At 36.0% G+C, this 24,183-nt stretch overlaps 1 protein-coding gene across 8 annotated transcripts in view; it reads left to right on the top strand.

Moving 5' to 3' along the window:
• The window catches only part of Cyrib (CYFIP related Rac1 interactor B), a 109,831-nt gene that overhangs the window by 37,391 nt on the left and 48,257 nt on the right, over positions 1 to 24,183 (top strand). For 3 of the 8 annotated variants that reach the window (XM_015486474.2, XM_015486475.2, XM_048802132.1), the window contains exon 2: positions 21,200 to 21,238. The exons of 1 other annotated variant lie outside the window; for it this stretch is intronic. Coding sequence is in view for 1 of the 7 variants with exons in the window: in XM_048802128.1 (XP_048658085.1) it covers positions 14,571 to 14,612; positions 21,200 to 21,238; positions 21,442 to 21,460 (100 nt within the window). In the remaining 6 variants the exon portion in view is untranslated. Of the gene's footprint in view, positions 1 to 14,567; positions 14,613 to 21,199; positions 21,239 to 21,441; positions 21,461 to 24,183 lie in introns of those variants that run through there. 4 more of the 8 variants (XM_015486476.2, XM_048802131.1, XM_048802128.1 and 1 more) reach the window with 3 other exon arrangements.

Raw genomic sequence — 24,183 nt, 5'->3', positions numbered from 1 at the left:
ATTCTAAATAGAATAAATTCTAGCAGATGCAAATGAAAGTCATAAGCTGTGCAGTGAAATTTATAAAATATAGGCACTTCTACATTTGGTAGAGATCAGATGAAATGGAGTGACGAAATGTACAGATGTAAAAGTGTCCGAATGAGGGCTGGGGTTGTAGCTCAGTGGCAGAGCGCTTGCCTAGTGTGAGGCATTGGGTTCAATTCTCAGCACCCCACATAAATAAATAAATTAAATAAAGGACTATTGACAACTAAAAAAAAAAGTATCAGTGAATGATCTGAAGAGCAAAGGACCAAACAGCCAGGATGTTAACGAGTTCATGGCTTCAAAATTGAATTTAAAATTATATCTTGCTTATTTATCTTCTTCAGGTTGAAATATGTAAGTAAAAATTGCCAGTGATACAAAAGTCTGTGAAACATAGCAGGGGAAGTACATCTCATTGGCACATTCATTCTGTTTGTGGGTGATCATCTGTTAAAAATAATTTAAACTAAGGTCTTAAAATCTAGGAAATAAAGGTAGTACACTCCTAGTTTCTTCCCTCCATTTTTAATTTTTTTTGCATTCTGTTCCTGTGTTTACATTAATGTTTTAGAATAAAGACACTTAATGTGCTGTTTTGAACATGTAGCACATAATATGCCTGCTGACAATGATTTCAGGAAATGGACTGCCCTTCTTACTACATAAAAGGCAATATATATACAGTCACACACCAAGATCTGGAAATACCAAATGTTTTTCACTTGATTATCTCTGCAAAACTTCTGAAAGTTAGAAGGAAAGAATACTCAAATCTTGAGAAATTACGAATCAATGTGATGTGATATTTTTGTAGTTTGTATGTATTGACATTTTAACTGTTGAACCTGCTAGACATCGTGGAGCTACTAGTAATCATATAAAGTAGTTATTAAAAAGAAGAGATAACAGAAAAATAACAAAACATTTCATTCCAGGACATTCAGTAGATTGGAATGTGTGATTTAAATATAAAACTTTAGCTCATTAAACTCTCTGATCATTAAAGAGTAATTTTTAGAATAGTACGTGCCCAAATTTGAAAGCATCTTCTCATTTGATTTATGAGTTCAGGCTTGAATAGTCAACATTTGGAGTTATACTAAGCTCTCCAATAGAAGTAAGAGAAGGGCAAACATTAAGGCTCAAGCATATACACCAAATTAGATGGTATTTGTTAAAGAAATTAGTGTGGTTTTATATTTTTCAGTGGTACTGAAAATACTTCTCCATTGTTCTGTTGAATTCTTAATGTTGTCTCAGTCTATCAAAGCCTTTTTCTTAGGAAGATGTCTTCTTTTCCAGTTTAATGGATATGCTAATACAAAACTTTATAAAGTTATTTTACTTAATTTAAAGCATATGAAAACTGTATCTTTGGAAGTTGTTAGTACCAGTGGTGTTTTTAAAATACACAAGGCAAACTTAAACATCATCACTTCTCTAGCTTTCTCTTCTATTCTCCTGTAGACATAATTCAGTTATTTCTCATCTGTTTTCCCACAGCAGTCTAACCATAGTACTCCAGTGTAGCATTTTATTTAGTTCCACTGTATTGTAATTTGTGTACATGTCATCTCAAAGACTGAAGGGCTGGAGGGCAGGTCTTGCTTTACTCAGCATTTTGTATTACTCTGCCGTGCATATAACATCAGGCCTTTGCTGATTGAAGGTTGTCCTTTACTGATCTTTGTTGAATTTGAGCACATTTCTTAGATTATGTAATAAAGCCCTTTAAATAGTCTTTTAAAAATCTATTACTTTGATTGCTACCAAGACATGCAGTAATATATTATGACCTATTAGATACACACTATTTCTTCAAAGAGGTAATTTGTGCTTATTGTGGTTGAGTTATTTTGTCAGCTTGAAAAAACCATCCATTTTGAACACCTTAGCATATTTTATCGAAGGTCTTTTTATTATGTTAATTTTTTTTTTTCCTTTACTGAGAATTGAACCCAGGGGCATTTAACCACCGAGCCACATCCTCAGCCCTTTGCAATATTTTATTTAGAGACAGGGTCTCAGTAAGTTGCCGAGACTGGGTTGGAACTCGTGATCCTCCTGCCTCAGCCTCCCAAGCTGCTTAGTACATTAATTTTTAATAGGAAAAATTACATGGTCTTAAAACTTTTATCGATTTTCTGGTACTTTGTAGCTGTCTTTTCTTAATTTTCTGAACAGATCATTGTGGTGGAATAATAAGTCTTCTGGGGCCTAACAGTAAACAAGTTTCAGCCTTAGATCTTTTTTCAGTGCATCAATGTTGGAGACTTTACTGTGTCAGGTATGGTGTTCAGTGCCGGGGAGTACAATACAGTAACTGTGAACAGGCTGGAGAACCACCCTCAGTCATGGGAAAGGGCTGAGCACTTTGCTGAGTGAGGTACTATTTTCTGAGGTCCACTGGGGAGATCTTAACCCACACTTGGAATATACTCTCTGTCACACTGTCCTGCTCTCTAAATTTCTATTATAATTATAGTCTGTAAAACAACCTGTGTTTACAAATTATTGTTATGACTTGTTACTTTTTTATATATGAAAGTATTATCTCCACAGGAAGTAATTAACTTCTCTCAGAATGAAGATTTCTTATTTGTGTCTCAAGACCTGCTCGAACTACAATAAGGATCATAATCTTGATTGTTGAATTATTGAACACAAACTTCCTAACATTCTGGTACCACATAAACTCTGTCCTCATAAGCACAAAGATGGTAATTAGAGGACCTGTTGTCCTAATATGACAGATAAGACCTGGGAAAAGAACCAGATAATATAATGTGTTCTTCCATTTTTTATTGAGCCTCTCAATAATCTTATGAGCAGGTATTAACTTCCTTTCTTAGAGTAGCCTGCTTTGTGGGTTTTACTTGATGGTCATGGTTCCTCTTTTCAACCCTTCAAAAATAAAAGAATTGTTTTTATAGTGTTTAGCAGAATAAAAACAGGAGTGTGGGGTTAGGGTTGGTCTGCGTTAGGATTTGCAGAGACCCTTGCTTTAGGTAGACACAACAGTGTTGTCATATCTGGAGTTGATATTTCCATAGCATGTTTCTTAATCTGGGATTGGACAATCCTGGCTGTGTATTAGAAATACTGTGTGGCTACTTAAAAAGACATACTTGATGTACCCTTACATGTGAACCAGAATCTGCACAATAGCCACTATACAAAAATGGAAGCAATGCTAGGTGGGGTAGGGTTTTCTTTTTTTTTTTTTTTTTTAAGTTAAAGTAGAGCTGAAGTTTTTAAAGAAATCATACATTTCTTGTATAGCTGCTTTAACAATACATTACCAAATATTTAAGAGAAATCTTGTGAATCTTATTTTTTTTTTAATTGAGTCAGCCTGAGATTTTTGTTATCTTGTGACATTACTGTTACTGAAATATGCTGGAACGATGCTAATTCTTATATGCTGTGTAGATGTGATTGGATTGCTATATTAGAAAGATCAATGTGATAGTACTACAGAGAAGGAATTGGAAAGAGGTTAGCCTTGAAGCAGTGAGGTCCTCTTCAGAGGCTACTGAAGGAGTCTGGCTTGAATTAGTACAGTGGTAGTGGGAGTAAAACAGTGTATGGATAGGAGGATCATTAGGAAATACAGTGGCCAGCCTTTTGGACTTAGAGTGTGGTAGGAATGAGGACCACTGAAACTAAATGGATGAATGGTATTGGTGTATATGTGAAGTTCTTTACGATCATAGTTCATATCTTGTACTTTTGGAAGTTAGCATGGTATCTGCTACATGATAGATGTGTAATCAATATTGCTAAAACAGCCTCAGCAACTCTGCAGGGCCGTAAGCAACTTAGCAAGACCCTATCTCAAAATTTAAAAATAAAAAAAGGGCTGGGGATGTGGCTCAGTGATTAAGTGCCTCTAGGTTCAATCCTTGGTACCAAAACAAAACAACAAAACAGAAGACAGACATACACACACTTCTCTCAGAAGTGGACATGCTAATATATGTGTACATTGCTAATAATACTGTGAGTTATTGAATATTTACTTTGTGCATTTTGGTAATTACTAACATGCATTCTTACTGATTCTTTTTTTCGGGGGCGGGGGGGGGGCGGGGTACCAGGGGTTGAATTCAGGAGCATTCGATCACTGAGCCACACACATCCACAACCCTGTTTTCTACTTGAGAGACAGAGTCTCACTGAGTTGCTTACCACTTTGCTAAGTTGTTGAGGCTGGCTTTGAACTCAAAGATCCTCCTGCCTCAGCCTCCTGATCCACTGGGATTACAGGCATGCACTACCGAAGCTGGCTTCTTAGTGATTCTTGTTTGATCATTTTAGCAGTGCCACAGGAAAACCATTAGCTTCACTTTATAGATGAGGAAACTTATACTTAACTAGCAGTGTGACCCAGAGTTATTGGTAGCAGTTGTCAGAACTAGGATTCATACTAGGATCTGACTGATTTCAGAGTCTGTAAACTAAACCTTTTATAAATCTATGCTGTGCTGTCTCTTTTTGTTGTAACATTTAAGTATTGAGCATTAACTAGGGCACAAATATTTGAAAAACAAAAGTTTCACGCCTTCTAATATTTTAGTTTCTTTCAGTAATATGACTAATATTAGGAATTGCTTTCTAAATGGAACACATTTCAGGACCACAATGTGCTTAGGCTGTTGGGGCTTTGCTTAGACCACTGTAGAAGGATGTGTGTGAGGAGTAGAATTTGAAACCAGAATCTGGTTTCCTAAATGTGCTGATTTGAGAATGTATCCTTAAAAGTACTGGAAACTATTAGAAGGTTCCTCCCCTCTATGCTAGGGACCATACCCAGGACCTTGTGTGTGCTATGCAAAGTTTTTAAATAGGGCAGGGAGAAGATATAACTAGTGTCTCATAATGCTTGACTAGTATCAGCTATTCATGTATTTATGTAATAGAAATAGATTGGGGGAAGATTAGAATTAGGTAAAAGATTTAAAAGATTCTTGTACTTAGGAATGAGAGTGTAAAAACCCTGAACTAGAGAAATAGCACTGAAATTTATCTAGAAGAAATGGAAAGTAGTGGAAAGGAAGCCTTTTTTGAAGAAGAAAGTTGAAGCAGGAGACTTCTCATTTCAGAAGAAAGTGGAACAAAGATTTGCATTTTAGTACTGACTGCCTAAATTTAATCTTTCTGGGTTTCATCTTTCTCATTTGTGGAGTTGGGATAAAATATGATTTTATAACAAGCTTTTTTTTTTCAGCTTTAAAATTATTTGACTAGCTGGATTTTCTTTCACTGAACTACTTCACAGGTCACCCATAGACCAGATTTCACTATTAAAATGTAAATATAAATGTAAGAATCAGGATGTCTAAATTCTAAAGCTCTGAATTTATGAGCTTCAAATAATGCTTATGCTTCAAAAGCTTCATTTAGGGCTATGTTGTCATAAGTATTAATAAAATAATAACTTGTCAAACATAAGGACTGGTGTTATAGGAAAAATTAATTAGTTTAAGTTTTAGGTATATATTTATAGATTGGAGAGAGAACTTTCAGAGACTCTAGATATTAGATTCTTTACAGAGTGAATACTAGTGTGTTTTAAAGTCTCCTGGCTCTTGGAAAATTCAAGTTCTTAAGATCAACCCCCAGAATTTAGTCCATTGTGACAAGCCAGAGAAGCCACATTTTTAGCAGATTCAGGTGCAAGAGATCTATGAATCATTTTTTAAAACAGTTTTATCAGTGTCTTAATTCATAAACATACACATATGTTTAAAGGATAGAATTTGATGAACTTTAATATAGATAATGACCCATGAAATCATGGCTACAATCATGATAATGTGTGGGGAGCTACTCTGAATGACCCACGCCTTCCATCCTGAAGCAAGAGGCTACATTCTACTACATTTTGTGGTGACTTGGGCGTTGTCCCAGCCCAGGAAGTAGAAGGCGTGTTTTCAGGAGCTACACTCACCTATTCCTTTGTAATACTAACCCTTTGCCCTGTTTGGGATAGAATGTTCCATGGAAACTTCCTATGTGTGTCCCCTCTCTTGCTCTGTCTTTAGACGTGGCTTTCCTAGATGTCAGGCAAACATCACAAGGCTAGACTCAATCCCCTGAAACCTGACCCCTTGCCTCATTTGAATGACTTCTCAATAAAAGGGTTCAGCACATGCTCCCTCACTCTCTCTTTCCATGGACCGTTAAGATTAGAGGAGCCATCACAGGACCCAAAGAAAAAGGTATCTCTGTCTCTTGTAGTTATTTCATGCAGCCCAGTTCACCTGGAGTGACCCTGAGTGTTTTAGTCATTAGGAACATGAGAAGAATGAATACATCCACCAGCCCCCCAAAGTTTCTCCTCCCCTTTGAGATCCTTCCACCCTACTTGTTCCTGTACCCCAGACTACTAACTATTTATTTTCTGTCATTATAAGGTTAGTTTGCATTTTATAGAATCTCGTATGTGAGAACTCATACAATATGTAGTCTCATACGTCGGTATGTTGGTCAGTTGTTTTATTGCAGAGTAGTATTCCAGTGTATGGATATACCACACTTTGTCCATTTATTTGTTGATGAACATTTGGGTTGTTTCTAGTTTGGGGCTGTTAGTATAAAAGTCAAGTTGCTATGAGAATTAGCATATGATTTTTTATATGAACATATGCTTTCATTTTTCTTGGGTAAATACCTAAATAGAAGGACAGTCATAAGGCAGGTATATATTTAACTTTTTAAGAAGTTGACAGAATGTTTTTAAACTGGTTTCATGTTTCCAGATGTATATGGGAATTTTAATTGCTTTGTATACTCACCAGCACTTGTTATGGTCATTAAAAATTTTTCAAGCTGTCTAGTATGTTTTTGATTTATATTACCTCTAATGATTAATAATGTTGAAGATCTTTTTTAGTATTCATGATTCATTAATCTTTGGTGAATTTCTATTAAAATCTTTTGCTTATATTTAAATTGAATTCTTACTATTCAGTTCTAAGAGCTCATTATAAGGCAGGCTGCACTTTGTGCATGTTGTTCTGTGGTCTTTAAAATTAGTTTTTGTCAAAATGTAAACTCTCCCTTATTATTACTTATAATGCTCAGGGAAATGGATGAAATAATAAAACTGGTATTTACTTAGTATAATTTAAGCATTGAGAATTTAGAGTCTTGCATCTTTATATAAAAGCTTATCACGAATAGTTGGACCAGTGCCTGCTTTCTTGTGCCCTATTGTATAACTTACAGTGTGGAGGGAGCATCATTTCTAGGCATTGGCCAAATTGTTGTTATTCTAAGTTTGGATCCACTTCTAACATTTTATTCATTGCTTTTTTTTTTTTTTGGTACTGGGGATTGAACTCAGGGGCATGACCATTGAGCCACATCCCCTGCCATATTTTGTATTTTATTCAGAGACAGGATCTCACTTAATTGCTTAGCACCTTGCTGTTACCAAGGCTTCGATCCTCCTGCCTCAGCCTCCTGAGCTTCTGGGATTACAGGTGTGCACCACTGCACCTGGCTATCTGTTGCACTTTTAATGTCATGAAATACATCAAGTATATCAGAGTTCTTTTAAAATAAAGATCCCCGCTGCCCCGGCTGGTGTAAGTGCCTCTGGGACGTCTTCATCCTCTTCATATAATCACTTCCCTCTTTTATGTAGATATATTTGCCTTCACAAAGTTCCTCTGGCTGCACATTTGATTTCCCTGATGACAGCAATGTCAACATTCTTGCAGCTTTTCTGTAACCCCATTTATGTTCTTCTAGAATTTCATTTTTAGTATTACCACTTTTATTTCTTTGCTACACTTTTCATCCTTGCTGGCAGGAAGCCCCCCCCCCCCTTTGGTTTTGTATTTTTGTAAAATGCCACATCAGTTTTTTCTTGGGAGACAGCAGCTACATCTCCTGTGGTTTGCTGAATAACAGGTATACAGTGACCGGTCATTGATAGGCTCTGAAAGAAGTGATGTTTGGCCACTGATCTATATGTAGAAGATTGGAGAAAATAATAAAATTGTAAAGCATTCTGTATTTTCAGTATCTTCATTGCTTATTAGATTTTATAAAGAAAGAACTAGGCATTTTAGAAAAATATATATAGGTATGGTATGGTCTATAATAATAATAACATCAACTTATAAAAGTATTTATGTGTCAGGGTCTTTTTTAATGCCAAAATATTTGTTTATTTAATCCTTTTAGTAACCCAGTTAGGTAGGTAGATATTGTTGTTATCCCCCATTCCATAATGAGCAAACAAAAGCAGAAGTTAACTTGTCTAAGACTGAGCCTGACAGTTTGGCTCCAGAATCCATGCTTTATTTATACTAGTGTTACTTAAAGTGAACTTTGCAAGACTTCATAAACAGATCATTGGCAGTCTGCAAAGATTTGGAAAGTTTCAGATCATGTTGTATGGAGTTACTCTAGCTCTGACCTGTATTCAAAGTATATTCCTTTGGTCTTCATAAAAAAGGAATAGTGCATGAATGCACGTACGTGTGTGTGTGTGTGTGTGTGTGTGTGTGTGTTTTGAATGTTTCTATCAGTAATTTCAATTAATTGAACAACTCCTTGCACTGATTATGATGGAAAAGAGGGCCTCTGTGCTAATTATAGCACCTTGAAGAAAAGGCAAAGTATTATCTCAAAAACTCAGCTATATTTAAACATCATTTAAAAAGTGGAGCAGATCCCTGAAAGTCATGTTATACTTAGGGTTCATTGTGCTTTGTATGTAGGCTTATAAGTTTAATGGCAGTAGAAACCATACTTGTTTCCTGTCACCATCAACACAATAATCAGATTAGAAATTTACTGAATCATTTTAACTTGAAACACTTGTTAAATGTGCCTCATCAGTTCATCTTGTTGATCACCGTATAGAATTATTCAAAGGGGGGAAAAGGCAAATATTAAGTCTCAGTGTTATGTTTTCCTTTGAATCCAACCTCTATTCTCAATCCTCAGCCTCAGATTGTGACCCAACCCCTCCTACTAGCCTTTGAATGCTTATTAATTTTGTGTTAATTTTTTAAAAAATAATTGTAAAATATGTGGGAAAAAAACATGTGCAGGTTATAAGACATTAAGAACTAGGAAGCTATTTTGTTCCTTTCCCATACAGTTGTTTCCCCCAGGGAGGGGGGGATGCGTTCTTAAATTTTGTCTTTATCATTCTTTTTCTTTTTGGGCAGGGGCTTGGGGGGAGGGTTGGAGAGACCCAGGGAATGAATCCAGAGGCACTTAATCTCTGAGCTACATCCCCAGTGCTTTTTATTTATTTATTTTTATTTTTTAAATTTTTTTAATATTTATTTTTTAGTTTTCGGCGGACACAACATCTTTGTTTGTATGTGGTGCTGAGGATCGGACTCGGGCCGCACGCATGCCAGGCGAGCGCGCTACCGCTTGAGCCACATCCCCAGCCCCAGTGCTTTTTATTTTGAGACAGGGTCTTGCTAAGTTGCTGAGGCTGACCTCGAACTTGCAATTCTCCTGCCTCAGCCTCCCAAGTTGCTGGGATTATAGGTGTGCGCCACCAGGTCCAGCTGTTTATCACTCTTACAGCTTAAAAAAAATTATTTATTTCTCTAAATAATGTAAAATTCAGTTTTACTGTTTTTGAGCTTTATAAAAAAATATGTAGGTAGTCTTCTGAGACTTCATGAATTCATTGTTCCAAATCATAGCTCTTTTCATTGCTCTGAAAAGCCACAATTTGTTCATTGTCAGGGAACATTTTTACCCCTTCCCTAACAAATAAGGCCACAGTAAATAAAGCTACTTAGAACGTGCATTGATTTATGAGATTCTCTTGGTATGTACTTGAGCATAGAATTGTTAGATTATAGGGTATGAAGTGTTTTCAAATAATAAGAATGCCTAATGTTTTCTACAGTGATTATAGCGATTTATAATATCATACATTGGGTGATGAAGAAAATCATCTTACACATCTTCATGGCAACACTTGATATTGTCAGCTGCATTTTTACTTAACCTAATGGATGTAAAATGATATTTCATGTGGTGTTAGTTAAGCATCAAGGTTGAAGGTGTGTCGTCCCCCCACCCCATGTGTTTATTTGCCTTTGTGTGTATATGTCTCTGTGTGTTTGAAAATGCCTATTTATAGCTGGGTCCAGTGGCACACCCCTGCAATCCCAATGATTTGAGAGGTTGAGGCAGAAGGATCACAAATTTGAGGCCAGCTTCTTCTGAAGCTTAGTGATACCGTGTCTCAATAAAAAGGCTGGTGTGTCCAAAAAAAAAAAAACAAGGCAAAATGTTTTCTCTGATAAGTGGATGCTGATCTGATCCATAATGGGGGAGAGGGGTTAGGGGGGTGGGGAGGAACTTTGGATTGAGCCAGAGGAGAAGGAAGGGAATGTGGAGGGGAGTGGGGAGCATGGGAGGAGAAGATGGTAGAATGATATGGACATTATTACCCCTTAGTATGAGTATAATTGCTCAAATGGTGTAACTCTACATCATGTACAACCAGAGAAATAAAAAGCTGTACTCCATTTGTAAAATAAATAAATAAATACATTTAAAAAAAAAAAAAGAAGACTGGGGTGTAGCTCAGTAGTAGAGTGCTCCTGATGACTATGATCCATTTTAAAAAATTGATTTCATTGTCTTGTTCTACCAAATTTTGCAATTCTTCAGTATTTTAGATACTGATTCTTTTTTTGCGGGGTCGAGGGGGCAGAATCCAGAGATTGAATCCAGGGGTGCTTACCACTGAGCCACATCCCCAGCCTGATACTAATTCTTTCTCTAATATATGTGCTGTGATATCGTCTTATAGCCCAGTGGTTTATATGTTTAGTTTCTTTAATGTCTTGATAAATATAAATTCTTGCTGTTATTTTGGTCAAATTTATCCATCTTTTCATTTGTGGCTAATTCTTCAAGTTTTTGCAGCCTTTAAGTTGAGCCCTTCTTCTTTTCCCCGAAATCAAAAAGAAGCATTCTGTATTTCCTTCTAGTAGTTTTGAGTTTTTCCTTATATATTTAAGTTTTTAATCTCATGGAAACTGAGATTAAACTGAGATTTTAGTCTCATGGAAGTCTTTGTACTTCCCTGTGTACAATGATTTAATCAATGCTCTACCAATGAGCTGCATTTAGCCCCCCACCTTTTTTTTATTGTTTTGTGACATAGAGTCTCTCCAAGTTTCTCAGGCTGGCCTCAAATTTGGGATTTTCCTGCTTGAGCCTCTCAAATAGCTAGGATTACATGTGTGTACCACTACACCTAGCCCATGGGAAACTAATTTTTATGCATGATGTAGGATAGGTACTTTTTTCCTTTATGAAGAACAGCTACCCCAGCCCCATTTATGCAACAGTCTCCTCCTTTCCCCCATAGTCTGCAGTGTGATCCCTTAACATTTGCGTACTTTTTTTAGTCTGTATATGTTTATTGGACTGTGTATTCTGCTTCTAGACAGTGTGTTCTTTTCATTTGCCAGTGTGTATTTATCTAAATACTATTATATTGTAATTACTATGGTATTATTTTGAACCTTGATATCCAGTTTGGCAAGTTGTCCTACATGATTCCATAATCATTTTGACTATTCTTGAATTTTTGCTTTTCCATGTAAATTTTAGAATCTGCTTTTATTTCACAAAAAAAATCCTTTTTGGGATTTTGATTGGAAATGCATTTATGTGAATTTGGGAGAATTTGGATTTATGAAAATTGTCATTTTTTGCCGCAGTCTGGCTGTAGCAAAATAACCGGGGGGTGACGAACAACTTGAGTAGATTGATACAGCAGGAGTGGGAGCCATTTATTGTAGGACAACAGAGGTATTTATACATTCCACACAGCTTATCTTAATTAACATAAACTAGATACAGCAGTCAACCAATAAGGAATCTCCACACTTAATGGCTCGCTGGCGTTACTTCACAAACCACTCCCTCTGGCAAAATGCCAGGCGCCATCTTGACTTGTTTACAGACTCTAACAATTTTTACAGTATGGAGTTTCTAGTTATGAATGTGGCATCTTTGTATTTACTTATGGCTTTCTATTAAGTTTTATAACTTTTCTATGTAGGTATTGTACAACTTTTGTTAGATTTATTTCTTGTTACTATATTGCTTTTCATTACTGCAAATAATAACTTCGAGGACGGGATTATTTTTTTATTTTTATTTTTTACTTTTTACTTGAGATGAAACAACTGATATCTTTATCAATAATAATCAGATTTATGAATCATACAATTTCAGTGTTTTCTTTGTAAGCAACCATTTTGATAAAAGTAGAGGTTTTATTATTTCCTTACATTTTTTTAAGAATTAAAAATTTTTTTAAAACATTGTTTTTTAGTTGTAGGTAGACACAATCTAGCCCCCACCTTTTTTTTTTAATTTATTTTTTTATGTGGTGCTGAGGATTTAACCCAGTGCCTCACATGTGCTAGGCAGGTGCTCTACCGCTGAGCTATAAGCCCAGCCCTCAAAAAATTTAACACCAAAAAAACAAGTAACCCAATCAATAAATGGACAAAGGAACTGAACAAGCAATTCAGAGAGAAATAAGAATGGTCAACAAATATATGAAAAAATGTTCAACGTCTTTAGCAATTAGAGAAATGCAAGGTAAAACTACACTGAGATTTCATCTCATTCCAGTTAGAAAGACAGTTATCAAGAATACAAGTAACAATAAATGCTGGCAAGGATGTGGGGGGAAAGGGTTTACTCAGTCATTGCTGGCGGGACTGCAAATTGGTGCAACCACTATGGAAAGCAGTATGGAGATTTCGTTAAAATACTTGGAATGGAACCACCATTTGACCCAGTTATCCCACTCCTTGGGTTATACTTAATGGACTTTAAAAAAATCAGCATATTACAGCAACACAGCCACATCAATGTTTTTAGGAGCTCAATTTACAATAACCAAGCTAGGTGCCCTTCAACAGGTAAAGGAATAAAGAAAATGTTGTATATATACATAATGGAATATTACTCAGTCATAAAGAAGAATGAAATTATGGCATTTGATGGATGGAACTAGAGAATATGATGCTAAGTGAAATAAGCCAGTCCCAAAAAATCAAATGCTAATGTTCTCTTTGGTATGTGGCTGCTAACCCACAACAAGGGAGGGTAGGGACGGGAAGAACGGAATTTCATTGGATTAGACAAAGGGGAATCAAGGGAAGGGAGTGGGGAGGAGAACAGGAAAGACAGTAGAGTTAATTGGACATAACTTTCCTATGTTCATATATGAATACATGACAGGTGTAACTCCACATCATGTACAACCACAAGAATGGGATCTTAATTAGAATAAGTTATACTCCATGGATATATGTCAAAATATACTTTATTGTCTTGTGTATCTAAAAAGAACAAATACAAAACAATTAAAATTTTTAAGCCGTTAGTTTCTTCCTTTCAATTTTTAACTCTGGCTGGGAACTGCAATTCAGTGTTCAATACAAATAAAGATAGTGGATGACATTCTTTTCTCACTTCAGATTTTAAAGAAAAAGTTTTTAGATTTTTTCCATTAAGAATCATGTTTATCATAAGCTTTTTGGTAAAGGTGGTTAACCTTTTATTATTTCTATTCTTATTTTACGAAGTGTTTTTTATAATCACATGTGAGTATAGCTTTCATGAACATTTTCTGCATCTTTTGAGGGAATCTGGTTGCTTTCTTTTAATCTCTTACTGATGTGAAAACAATTTTTAGATATTCTGAACCAACCTTGCATTTCCAAAATAAGTCAGATTGTATCTTATTTTAAAACAGCTTTTTAATTTGGACAGTAAATTAAAACTTGACATAATTTTGGATATCTGTATTTTTAGCAGGATGTATAAATTCAAAGATGTATTTATTTGCTCTATTCTAAAATTGACCCTGGGAGAAATGTTGTTTTCATTATATGTAAAATTGTAAAGTTCTCTTTTTCATTTGTCTTTACCTGCCTTTTGTTCCAGTCCTTTAAAATTAAATCAAGTATGCAGATTTCAGAAGGAATTGTGAGCATACAGAGTAGATAAATGGACAGTGCCAAAAACACTATTTGTATCTTAATTATTTGAATTTGTAATTTTATAGCATTTGAAATTTGTTTTACAGAACATATCTTAAATTTGTGGAATCTTTAGCTCAACCTGATAGCATACAGCATCTGCTGTCAGAATGCATTTTGCAGTCTTTGCATTTATTGCTGTACATTGCAAAACATACCTAAGTTGAAGTATCAAAAAAAAAAAAAAATGCCTATTGTAGAATGTTTAGTAGTCAGGGCAAGGTGTTGACAGCAACCAGGAGATCCAGAGTAAGAAAGTTCTAAGTTATGTTCCCAAGGCCAGGTGATCATCTTAAACAAGCCCTTGCCTCGTTTCTCAGTTCTGCTCTCTGTTATTAATGTTAGTAGTAGTAGTACTGGGGATTGAACCTAAGGGCACTTTACCACTGAGCTATATCCCTAGTTCTTTTTATTTTTTTTATTTTGAGAGGGTCTCACCATGTTGCTGAGGCTGGCCTCGAACTTATGATCATCCTGTCTCAGCATCCTGAGTCACTGGAATTGCAGGTGTGTACCACTGTGCCTGGCCATAAGTTATTTTAAAAGGAATCATTTTAAATTTTAAAATAAAAGTTAGGGAGAAAGTAGTATTTGAGTTATAGAATTCACATTTACAGAAAGGATTATTATTATGTATTAAACAGAGTTGTTTCTTGAACAAAAGAAATCTTTCTCTTCTCTCCTGAATTTCTCATTTCCCTTGCCTACTTCCTAATCATGACCTTGGGCAAGATACTTAATCAACCCTTTGAAACCTCTGATTTATCATGAGTGAAAAGGGGCTAATAATTTTATCTTACTAGGTTTTTAGGCTTTAATGAAATAAGTAATGCAGAGTGCTGAGCAGTGTCTCAAACAGTGGGTACTTTTGAAAAGGCAACTAAGTAGAAAAGGATAATTATACTCAGTATTAGAGATTTATATTGAATGTCTGATCTACAGAATTCACACATGACTATGTGAGGCCTTAATAGAAAAATGGGAAAGGATTAGTTTATACAAATATAGGGGGAAGTGTCTACCACATTAGTAGTTAAAAGTCAGTGTGAGCTGAATGTGGTTGGCACATGCCTGTAATCCCAGCAACTTCGGAGGCTGAGACAGGAGGTTCAAACCCAGCCTCAGCAAAATTAAGGCACGAAGCAACTCAGTGAGACCCTGTCTCTAAATTTTAAAAAATATGAAATAGGGCTGGGGATATAACTCAGTGGTTGAGTATTGAGTGCCCCTGAGTTCAATCCCCTGTACCAAAACAAACAACAACAACAAAAAAAACCCAAAACAGTATGAAAGAAGGGAATGTGTGTGTGTGTGGGGGGGGGGACTGTGTGTGTGCACACACCTACAGGCACACTTTTTTAAACAGTGAAGCTGACGTCAAGGATGATGTGAGATTGACCTTTGTCAGGTTCAGATGACATTGTAAACTGGAATGTATCTGTGGATAGTAGTTAAGGATTAAGTATCAAGACATTGATGTATTCTAAACATTTTTAAGTTATTTTAACAAAGATTTATGTGGGTCATAGTGAGGATAATTATGCAGAGTGTTCATGTGGTCTTCTGCACAGGGGTGCCACATCTGTGTATGTCAAGTACAATGTAGACATCACTTCTGAGATTAGGGCTGTGTGTGGAGATTCTTGGCCTTCTGGGCCTGGTTCTAGCAGCTGCCTGGTGCATAAATGCATACTGTACACATGGCTTGTCAGGACTCAGGAGAGCTTTGTGCGTATACTCTGACCACACGGATATATATAGACTTGAGCTCTGGGCACCCCCTGGAGAAAAAAATCAGAGACCTGATCGGGTCTCTGATTTTTTTCTCCTCCTCTGACACCCCCAAAACCTACCCTGACACACACCTCTTGCTCTCTATTCTGATAGATTCAATATGGATATGGTAGTTCCATCTGAGAAAGTTGGGGCAAGACTGCCTGGCACTGACTTAGGTATTTTGGTGCCTAGATGTTGAAGGATGTTTGTAAGTAGACATTACTCATGGGTACAGGGACACGTATTATATATTGCCTGGGTTATTGCTTATTAATAGGTTCTTTTTTTAAATATTTATTTTTAGTTATAGGTGGACACAATATCTTTATTTTATTTTTATGTGGTGCTGATGATCGAACCCAGAGCCCCACAGGTGCTAGGTGAGCGAGCACTCTACTGCTGAGCCACAACCCTAGCCCTTTTTTTTTTAGTTGTAATTGTAGTTGGACTCAATACCTTTTATTTATTTTTAAGTGGTGCTGAGGCTCAAATCCAGTGCCTTGCACGTGCTAGGCAAGCGCTCTACTGCTGAACCACAACCCCAGCCCATGATATTCAGTTCTTTTCATAAGTGCACAGTACTTGCATCTGACCTATATACATCGTCCCATGTACTTTAATCTGTAAGTTGCATATGATACCTAAAACAATGTAAATGCTAAGTAAATAGTTGTTATACCATATTGTTGGGGATTAATGACACACAAAAAAAAACATTCTGCACATATTCAGTACAGATGCATTTTTTTTTTTGGTCACCCCTAAATATTTTTGATCTAAGGTTGGTTGACTCCACGGTTGGTTGACTCCACAGCTGGTTAATTCTGTGTATGTGGAACCTTGCAAATATGTAGGGGGCTGACTGCATATTATACATACATTGATATTTGTACCTATATAGAAATTATAGTTTTGGTTATAGCAAGGAGGGTACCTCTTAATGTTAACTTTGTTCCTTATTTTGACAAAACCATATGGTGGCAGTAAGCATGGTGTAGAATGACAAAGAAGCCTGAGATTTTTATTCAGACATTTGAACTCTCATATATCTTAGGCATAGTTATTCTGAGAAGTATACCACTTTAGATATAGTATAGAACTAGAGAAACATGTATATCTTACTATAATTTTAATATTAAGAAGTGGTGACCATGTTTAATATAACTAACATTTCCCTTAATATTCACACACTCTAGATTATATTTGCTATCTTACAAATAAAGGAAACTGATGCCCAGATAATTTAAATACGTGAAAGTCTTCATTTTACAAACAATAAACAGATACTTAAGGAACTTAATAGTTGAAAAAATAAGTCATGACTCTACCCTGGTCTTCTTCCAAAACCAGTGCTCTAGTTTGCTGTATTGTTTTATATATATATGTATATATTTTTACTATTTTGCCTTCCTAAATTATAATAATCTTTCTTCTTGATTATATACATTCATGCAAACTCTCAAGACATTTGGATATCCTTTATTTTTAGTTTTTATAAGAGTAACTGTCTTTCCACTTAAAATTTCTCATGCTTCAAATTTTAGTATTTCACTATTCCAGAGAAAGTAAAATACTGTCTTATATTTTTTAAGATTTAGTTTTGAGAAGTTAAACTCTAATCCATTCCCAAATATAGACCAAGAAGAGTCTCTCAGTTTTCCATGGGTTATTTTAATGACACTTAAGAAATAAATTTTTCATTCTTCATTGCCCTGTGATGATACATTTCTTACCTAGAATACTTTTGAACTTTTTGTCACCTTTTCACTCTCGTTCAAATTTCTATTCATCCTTCAGAGCCCGTTTCAGACACCAGCGCTTCAGAAAATCTTTCCTAATACCTACTTTCTATGTCCTACTCTTAACTGGAAATACTAATTGCCACAGTAAGTCAGTCTAGGCACTTCTTAAGAACATATTGCTTTTCATCAGGGTATCTCCTGGGTTATCTGTGTTGGTATTAGGTATACAGTAAATTTTGATAAACATTTGTTTTCTTTTTATGTACATTTGGACCTTTTCTGATTTCATATATTAAGAATTGCCTTAGCATATTTCTATCAAAGATGGCCACAGCCAACCCTATATGCATTTAACTTTGCAACTTTCTCCAAATGATTGTGTATACCAGTTTCACACTTTTTTTTTTCTTTTTTTGTTAATGAGGACCAGTCCTTCTCATCTATTCTGCTTTTTAGAAAAATTTTGGCCAAATGAATATTGAATACCTTTTTAAAAGTTCTTAAATTAAAACACGCATATATTTGTTAGAAGTAAATAATGTTCTCTATGTGTGTGGCGTTGCTAGGCAAGTACTGTACCACTGAGTTATGTCCCCAGCCAATAATGCACTTTTATAATTTTATATAATTTTATTGTTTGATGAGGAAACATGGTCAGTAGGCCTGTTAATTCAAGTGTTATTTTCCATTACTAAGGTGGTTTTTAAGATTGTTTTGTGAGGTTGGTGTGATCTTGGGTTCAAGGCCAGCCCGGTCAACACAGTGAGACCCTGTCCCACAAAACAAAATAAAAATGATTGTTTTCTGTATGTCAAGGGGACCTTAAACAATTGAATTTCATTCAATTGTATCATATACCCAAATGGAGTACAGCCTAGGTTGCATAAACCAGTTAGTTTTATGTAACATCACTTGCTAGCAATCAGCAGAGGTAACTCAGAGCTCTAAATTTGTAGCTCTATGCCTTATCTTTTGCTGGAGGCAAAGAAATTTTAACATGTACAAAACCTTTAGACTTGGCTGGGATTGTGGCTTAGCAGTAGAGCACTCGCCTAGCACGGGTCGGGACCTGGGTTCGATCCTCATCACCACATAAAAATAAAAGGCACTGTGTTGTGTCCATCTACACCTAAAGAATAAATATAAAAAAACCCCTCTAGACTTGTAGTCGGATGGTGCCTGGATTTTCCAACTTAAATGTTAACTTTATATTATATTTTGTTTCTAAGGATGAATATAATTAGAAGTCATTTAATAAGTCTTGGTTTATTAAGAATTAGGATAAATTGAATTTCACCATGGCTTTATTCAGATGACACTTCCATTTGTAGACGTGGCCAGCCAAGCCTTTTTATTTATTTCTGGATGACTGTAGAGGGTCTTAGGGAAAGAAGTTTTGCTTTGGCAAAAAAAAAAAAAAAAAAGATTCATCCAATTTGTAATCACATTGATGGAAGAGAAGCTTTTGAGAAAAGCCACAGCGGTAAGGCTTTGAACATAAATAGCTTCCACTCATACTGTAACTGATAGACATGAATTAATATATAATAAATTGTAGACAAAATGAAATTTAGAGCAGAAGTTTCAGATGGATGGTTCATTCATAGACTGTTTTATTTGACCTGTTTCTTAAACTTATTTCATTAGTTGGCTATGTCTAAAATCTAAAATGAATGTCTAGCACTGGATCCCCTGCATTTTCGGCATGGGATAATAATAGCAATGACACTGTGCCAATATGTGTGCATGAAACACACAAATATTGATTGCCTTAGTTAGCATTTCTATCAAAGATGGCCCCAGCCAACCCTATATGCATTTAACTTTGCAACTTACGTCCTAGAGCCTCTTGAACACAGAAGTAGTAGATCTTAACGCTGCTCATCCAGCTGAATCTTCAGCTTTGAGTTAATCAGAGATAATAGGTGGGAGGATTTTAGTGAGAGAGTAGGTGGAATATTGAGTGTACAAAAGAGAGTAGTGGAAGAGGGCACCAAAGTTTTCAACCTAAGCAATGGAAAGGAAAATGTTATCACTTGAGAGAGGGGAGGTTATCTGTAGATCAGATTTTAGGAGGGAAGTTGAGAAATTCAGTCTTGGACATGTTAAGTTTGAACATCTCATTAGAGATGCCGAATAGACAGTGGCTGTGTGAGTGTAAAGTAGGAGAGAACTGTCTAGACTTCACATGAAGTGCCTCCTGGCAGAAGCCATTTCCTTCTCCCCCAGAATCAGAATGTTTTAATCTAGAGGAGCCTAAATTTTGCCAATTCTACTTCCATCTGTTGTTGTTTCTTAAAAACTATAAGAGCATCACCAACAGTTCAGCTTTTGTTGTTGTTTGTTTGTTTGTTTTGTGGTGCTGGGTATTGAACCCAGGGCATTGAACATGCAGGGCAAGCACCCTACCAACTGAGCTATATCCCCCACCCAGCTCAGCTTTTAGAAGACTAATAAGATCATTTACCATCTTAGAAGATAGTGTCCCCTCAAGATGTTACCTAACATATGAAAAATGTGTGTTTTCAGTTATAAAATACACAATTAGGAAAAGGTGGCTAGTTACATTATTTAGATGTTTCTCTCTCTCTCTCTCTCTCTCTCTCTCTCTCTCTCTCTATATATATATATATATATATATATATATATATATATATATATATAAAATAAGCTAGTTTGTTATGGTGGCTAGACTTGCTCTTGGTTGCAAAGGTATTTAAAACAAAAACAAAAAACCCCTCATTGTAAAGATTTCATTTTGCCTAAAATAATTTTAGGCTTTGAGGTGGTAAAATCAATCCTAGAGAGGAATTTGGGATTTACTTGAAGTTTTGCCAAATATGCCTCTGGTAAATAAATATATCATAGATGATTTTCATGGAGTAAGGATTTATTACCTGTGATAAAACTGGTTTCTAATACATCAACACTAATATGAATTTAACCTGTGCCAAGAATGTAAAAACATGACTTTTCTGATAATTTTAGGCCCATTTTCAAGAATAAAAAGGAATTACTAGTTCTTGTATTATCCCTTATTTCATAAATTGAGAATTATGTCTTTTTCTTGGTACACCTATTGGTCTTTGTGCATCGTGCAAGGATGGCATCTAGGTTGTCTTGTCATTTGTTTGTGTTTTTCCAAGACTTAACATGGTACCTTTCTCTCTCTCTCTCTCTCTTTTTTTTTTTTTGCAGCACTGAGGGATCAAACCCAGGGCCTCACACATGCCAGGCCAGTGTTCTACCACTGAGCTGCATTCCCAACCCTTTTTAATTTTGCTTTGAGGCAGAGGATCTTGATAAGTTTCCCAGGTTAGCCTTGAACTTGTGATCCTCTTGCCTCAGCCTCCCGAGTAGCTAGGATTATAGGTGGTACCAGAACACGTGGGAACATTTTACTCTTAGTAGGTCATCTGTGAACAGTGGCTGAGTTACTCTAAGGAAATAAATATGTATGTATAGAACATGCATATTATAGCATTCATGACCTATATTTCTAACATTTGCTATATAACTCATTTAAAAGTATAATAATGTTTTAGACTTTCTTCCTTTTTTTCTTTCTTTAAACAGAAAGAAGGACAACAACAGAATCACCAGCACTGGCTGAAGGTAAATATGTCTTTGGGTGAAATGATTATCCAGATATAAATGTAAAATTATGACTTAAGTAAAAACCTACATTGATTAGATAAAATTTAAGGAAAATGTATATTCAAATACTAAAATTGTCATTAAGAAATACTCTGTTATTTCTGACTTAAAAAAGGAAGTAGTGGGGGAAATTAAATTAATTTGAACTCTTTTCCTTACAGCTCTCTTTCAATAGGAGAGGTATGTGTTTTCTTTGAATTCCCTTGTAAGTCATTTTAGCTATCACCTCAATAGTTCATCAATAAAGGTTAAGCTCTAGTTTTCATACTTTTAAAAATGTGTGTATTTAAATTCCCCAACCCCATTGGAAACTAGAAATGAAGACACTTTTACACATCATTTTAAAGAATTCTATTATTGGTTTTGGTCCTTATAAGTAAAGGTTACTAAACAGTGTATGTAGTTACTATTAAAGCTTCCTGAGTACCTAAATACTTACAATCCTGCACTTATTTTTCTGCTCCAATTATTTTTCTTAAAACATGTTAATAGGTATTCAAAAATGTATATATTTTTTAATAGCTATACTTTGTGTTCTTCAGGTAAAAACAATCAGTTTAAAAATGTCTTCCTGTGTTCTTCTAGTCAGAAATGGGATATATATTTATAGGGATATATATATTTTAAAACCAGCCTGTCGTTTTGTTAGAGCTGATAGGATAGTTAATTATGATGGTCCTTGAAAGTTGTCACTGCTTTACCTACTCTGTGTGCCACAGCACTTAACCAGTTTTGGTGCCAAGGAGCTCTTTGGTGAGGACCTAGTCTGGAGAATCCTGTGAATTCTGCCCAAGAATGATGATTCACGATTATATGAAATAAAATACATAGGATTAAAAAGGAAACCAATTAGCTTAAAGCACCATTAACACATATTCAAAATATAAATTTGTGGTTGATAATGTATGTTTGTTACATTAGAGTATAAGCTTTAGGAAGGATTTTGCTACTCACTGTAATTTTAAATCGTGATGAGCCTGCAATATTTGTAATATAATATGAAAATACCTATAATTTCCATTAAATGACAAGTGCATAGATACTTAAAATATTACTGTGGTTTGTTGACCATAACTTGATGAAGGAACTGCTAGTTTTCATAGAGGTTAGTAAAAAGCTTTTCATTCAGATTTACATCATTTTATTATTACTGTGACCCCCTGATTAAAAGCCCCAGACTGAGAACCTTTGTTAGTGAAAAGTCAGCTTGACTTTACTTTCTCTCTTATACTTGAGTAAGTGTAGTTATTTTTGTCGTATATAACTATCTTAAAGAAGTAGTTACACATCTATTCCTTAAAAATATCCTAATTGGCCAGGCATGATAGTGCACATCTGAAATCCCAGCTACTTGGGAGGCTGAGGTAGGAGGATCACAAGTTTGAGGCCAACCTGGATAACTGTCTCAAAAAAATTTGTAAGAGGCCTGGGTGTATAGCTCAGTGATAGAATGTTTGCCTAACATATGTAAGGTTCTAGGTTCAATTCTAGTCCCCTTGCCCCCCCCCCCCAAATCCTATGGTGTAGTGTAGAAGTTTGTGAAATAGCTTTGGAAGTGCTCTGTGTGCTTTTCAATAATAAGAAAAACAATATATATATGAAAATGGAATAGTAAGTAGGGATTAAGCCTTAGAGAATACCTGCCTTCAAATATTCTGGTACAAGGAACATGAAGTAATAAACAAGTTTGTGTATTGTGTGTACACGTATATGCATATGTATATATGTGTGTGTTTATCAATGTGAGATGCTAAAAGTTTTTGACAAGAGAATTGCCATTGGAAGTCTGCAGACAGTAAGTGCTCTGATGCTTCTGGTCTGGAAGCACATAAAAAGGTAACATCTTGCAGAAAGTACCCAGATGTTTTGCAGTTCCTTCAGTGGTATGAAACTATTAGAGTGATAATGCATCTAGAAAGAGCCTAGGATGGTGTCACTAAATTCCAGTGCTTGTCTAACACCTGGTAGCTGATTGCTGTAAATTTAGGGAATGGCAGGTCTATTGAAATTTGGTTGATAGCAAAAACAGCATTCACTTTGGTTTTGGAAAGGACATGATAAGGTATTTAAATCAATGTGATTTGGCTTGATGCCATATTTTAAAGATGTTCTCAAAAACTGCTCTGCCAGGGTTTTTAAATTAAGCCCCACTATTTCACTCATCATCTGCTTTTGTCTAAGTCACCAGATTTCACTTCAGGAGTTGGGGGTACATGATTTATTTTGTGCTCCTGTTTTCTGGCCTTTACCATACCTTCACTTCCTTTTCTCTTCCTCTTTCTTCCTCAGCAACTTTGAGCAAATGGTAAAAACATTGAGGGTAGTTTAGTGATTTGAGTTGGGTGCCGCAGTCTGGCTGGGCACAATCAGGAGCCACTTGTCAAAAGAAACTAACTTTATTTTTAGAACCACTGACGCCAAACAAAACAGCCTCTCAGGAAAAACCCTCAGAGCCTCAACTGCCACCACCGGCTTTCCACAAGCCTCTCTCTCCCACACAAGCTTCTCTCCACCTCCCACAATCCTCCTGCTCTTGAGGCCGATTGGCTGGGTCACGTGGGCGGAGCCAAGAAAGTCCCCCAATGAGCAGCTCCGTGGTCTGAAAGGGCAGGGAAACAGCCCAATGAGCATCACCGCAGAGGAGCCAATCAGCTAGATGTTGCTGGGGCCGCTGTGAGCCAATCATCAGCCGGCAGCTGGAAGTTTGCTGGGGCCCCTTCGGCTGTGGCTCTCAACATCTCCCCCTCTCTGTTTAAACAAAAAGCATGTGGCTTAGGGACCGTGCCTGCCTTAGGTTGTCCAATAGTACATATGGTCCTTACCCGTTAGGTTGGTACCATTGCAGTTGGATCTTACCCGTCATTGACTACCGGTCCAATATACAGCCACACCTGTGGAGAGGT

The sequence above is a fragment of the Marmota marmota genome, unplaced genomic scaffold (genome assembly GCF_001458135.2).
Source record: "Marmota marmota marmota unplaced genomic scaffold, marMar, whole genome shotgun sequence".
Lineage (NCBI taxonomy): Eukaryota > Metazoa > Chordata > Mammalia > Rodentia > Sciuridae > Marmota > Marmota marmota.
Note: the sequence above shows the minus strand (reverse complement) of the source record. Positions and strands in the feature narration are given on the sequence as shown.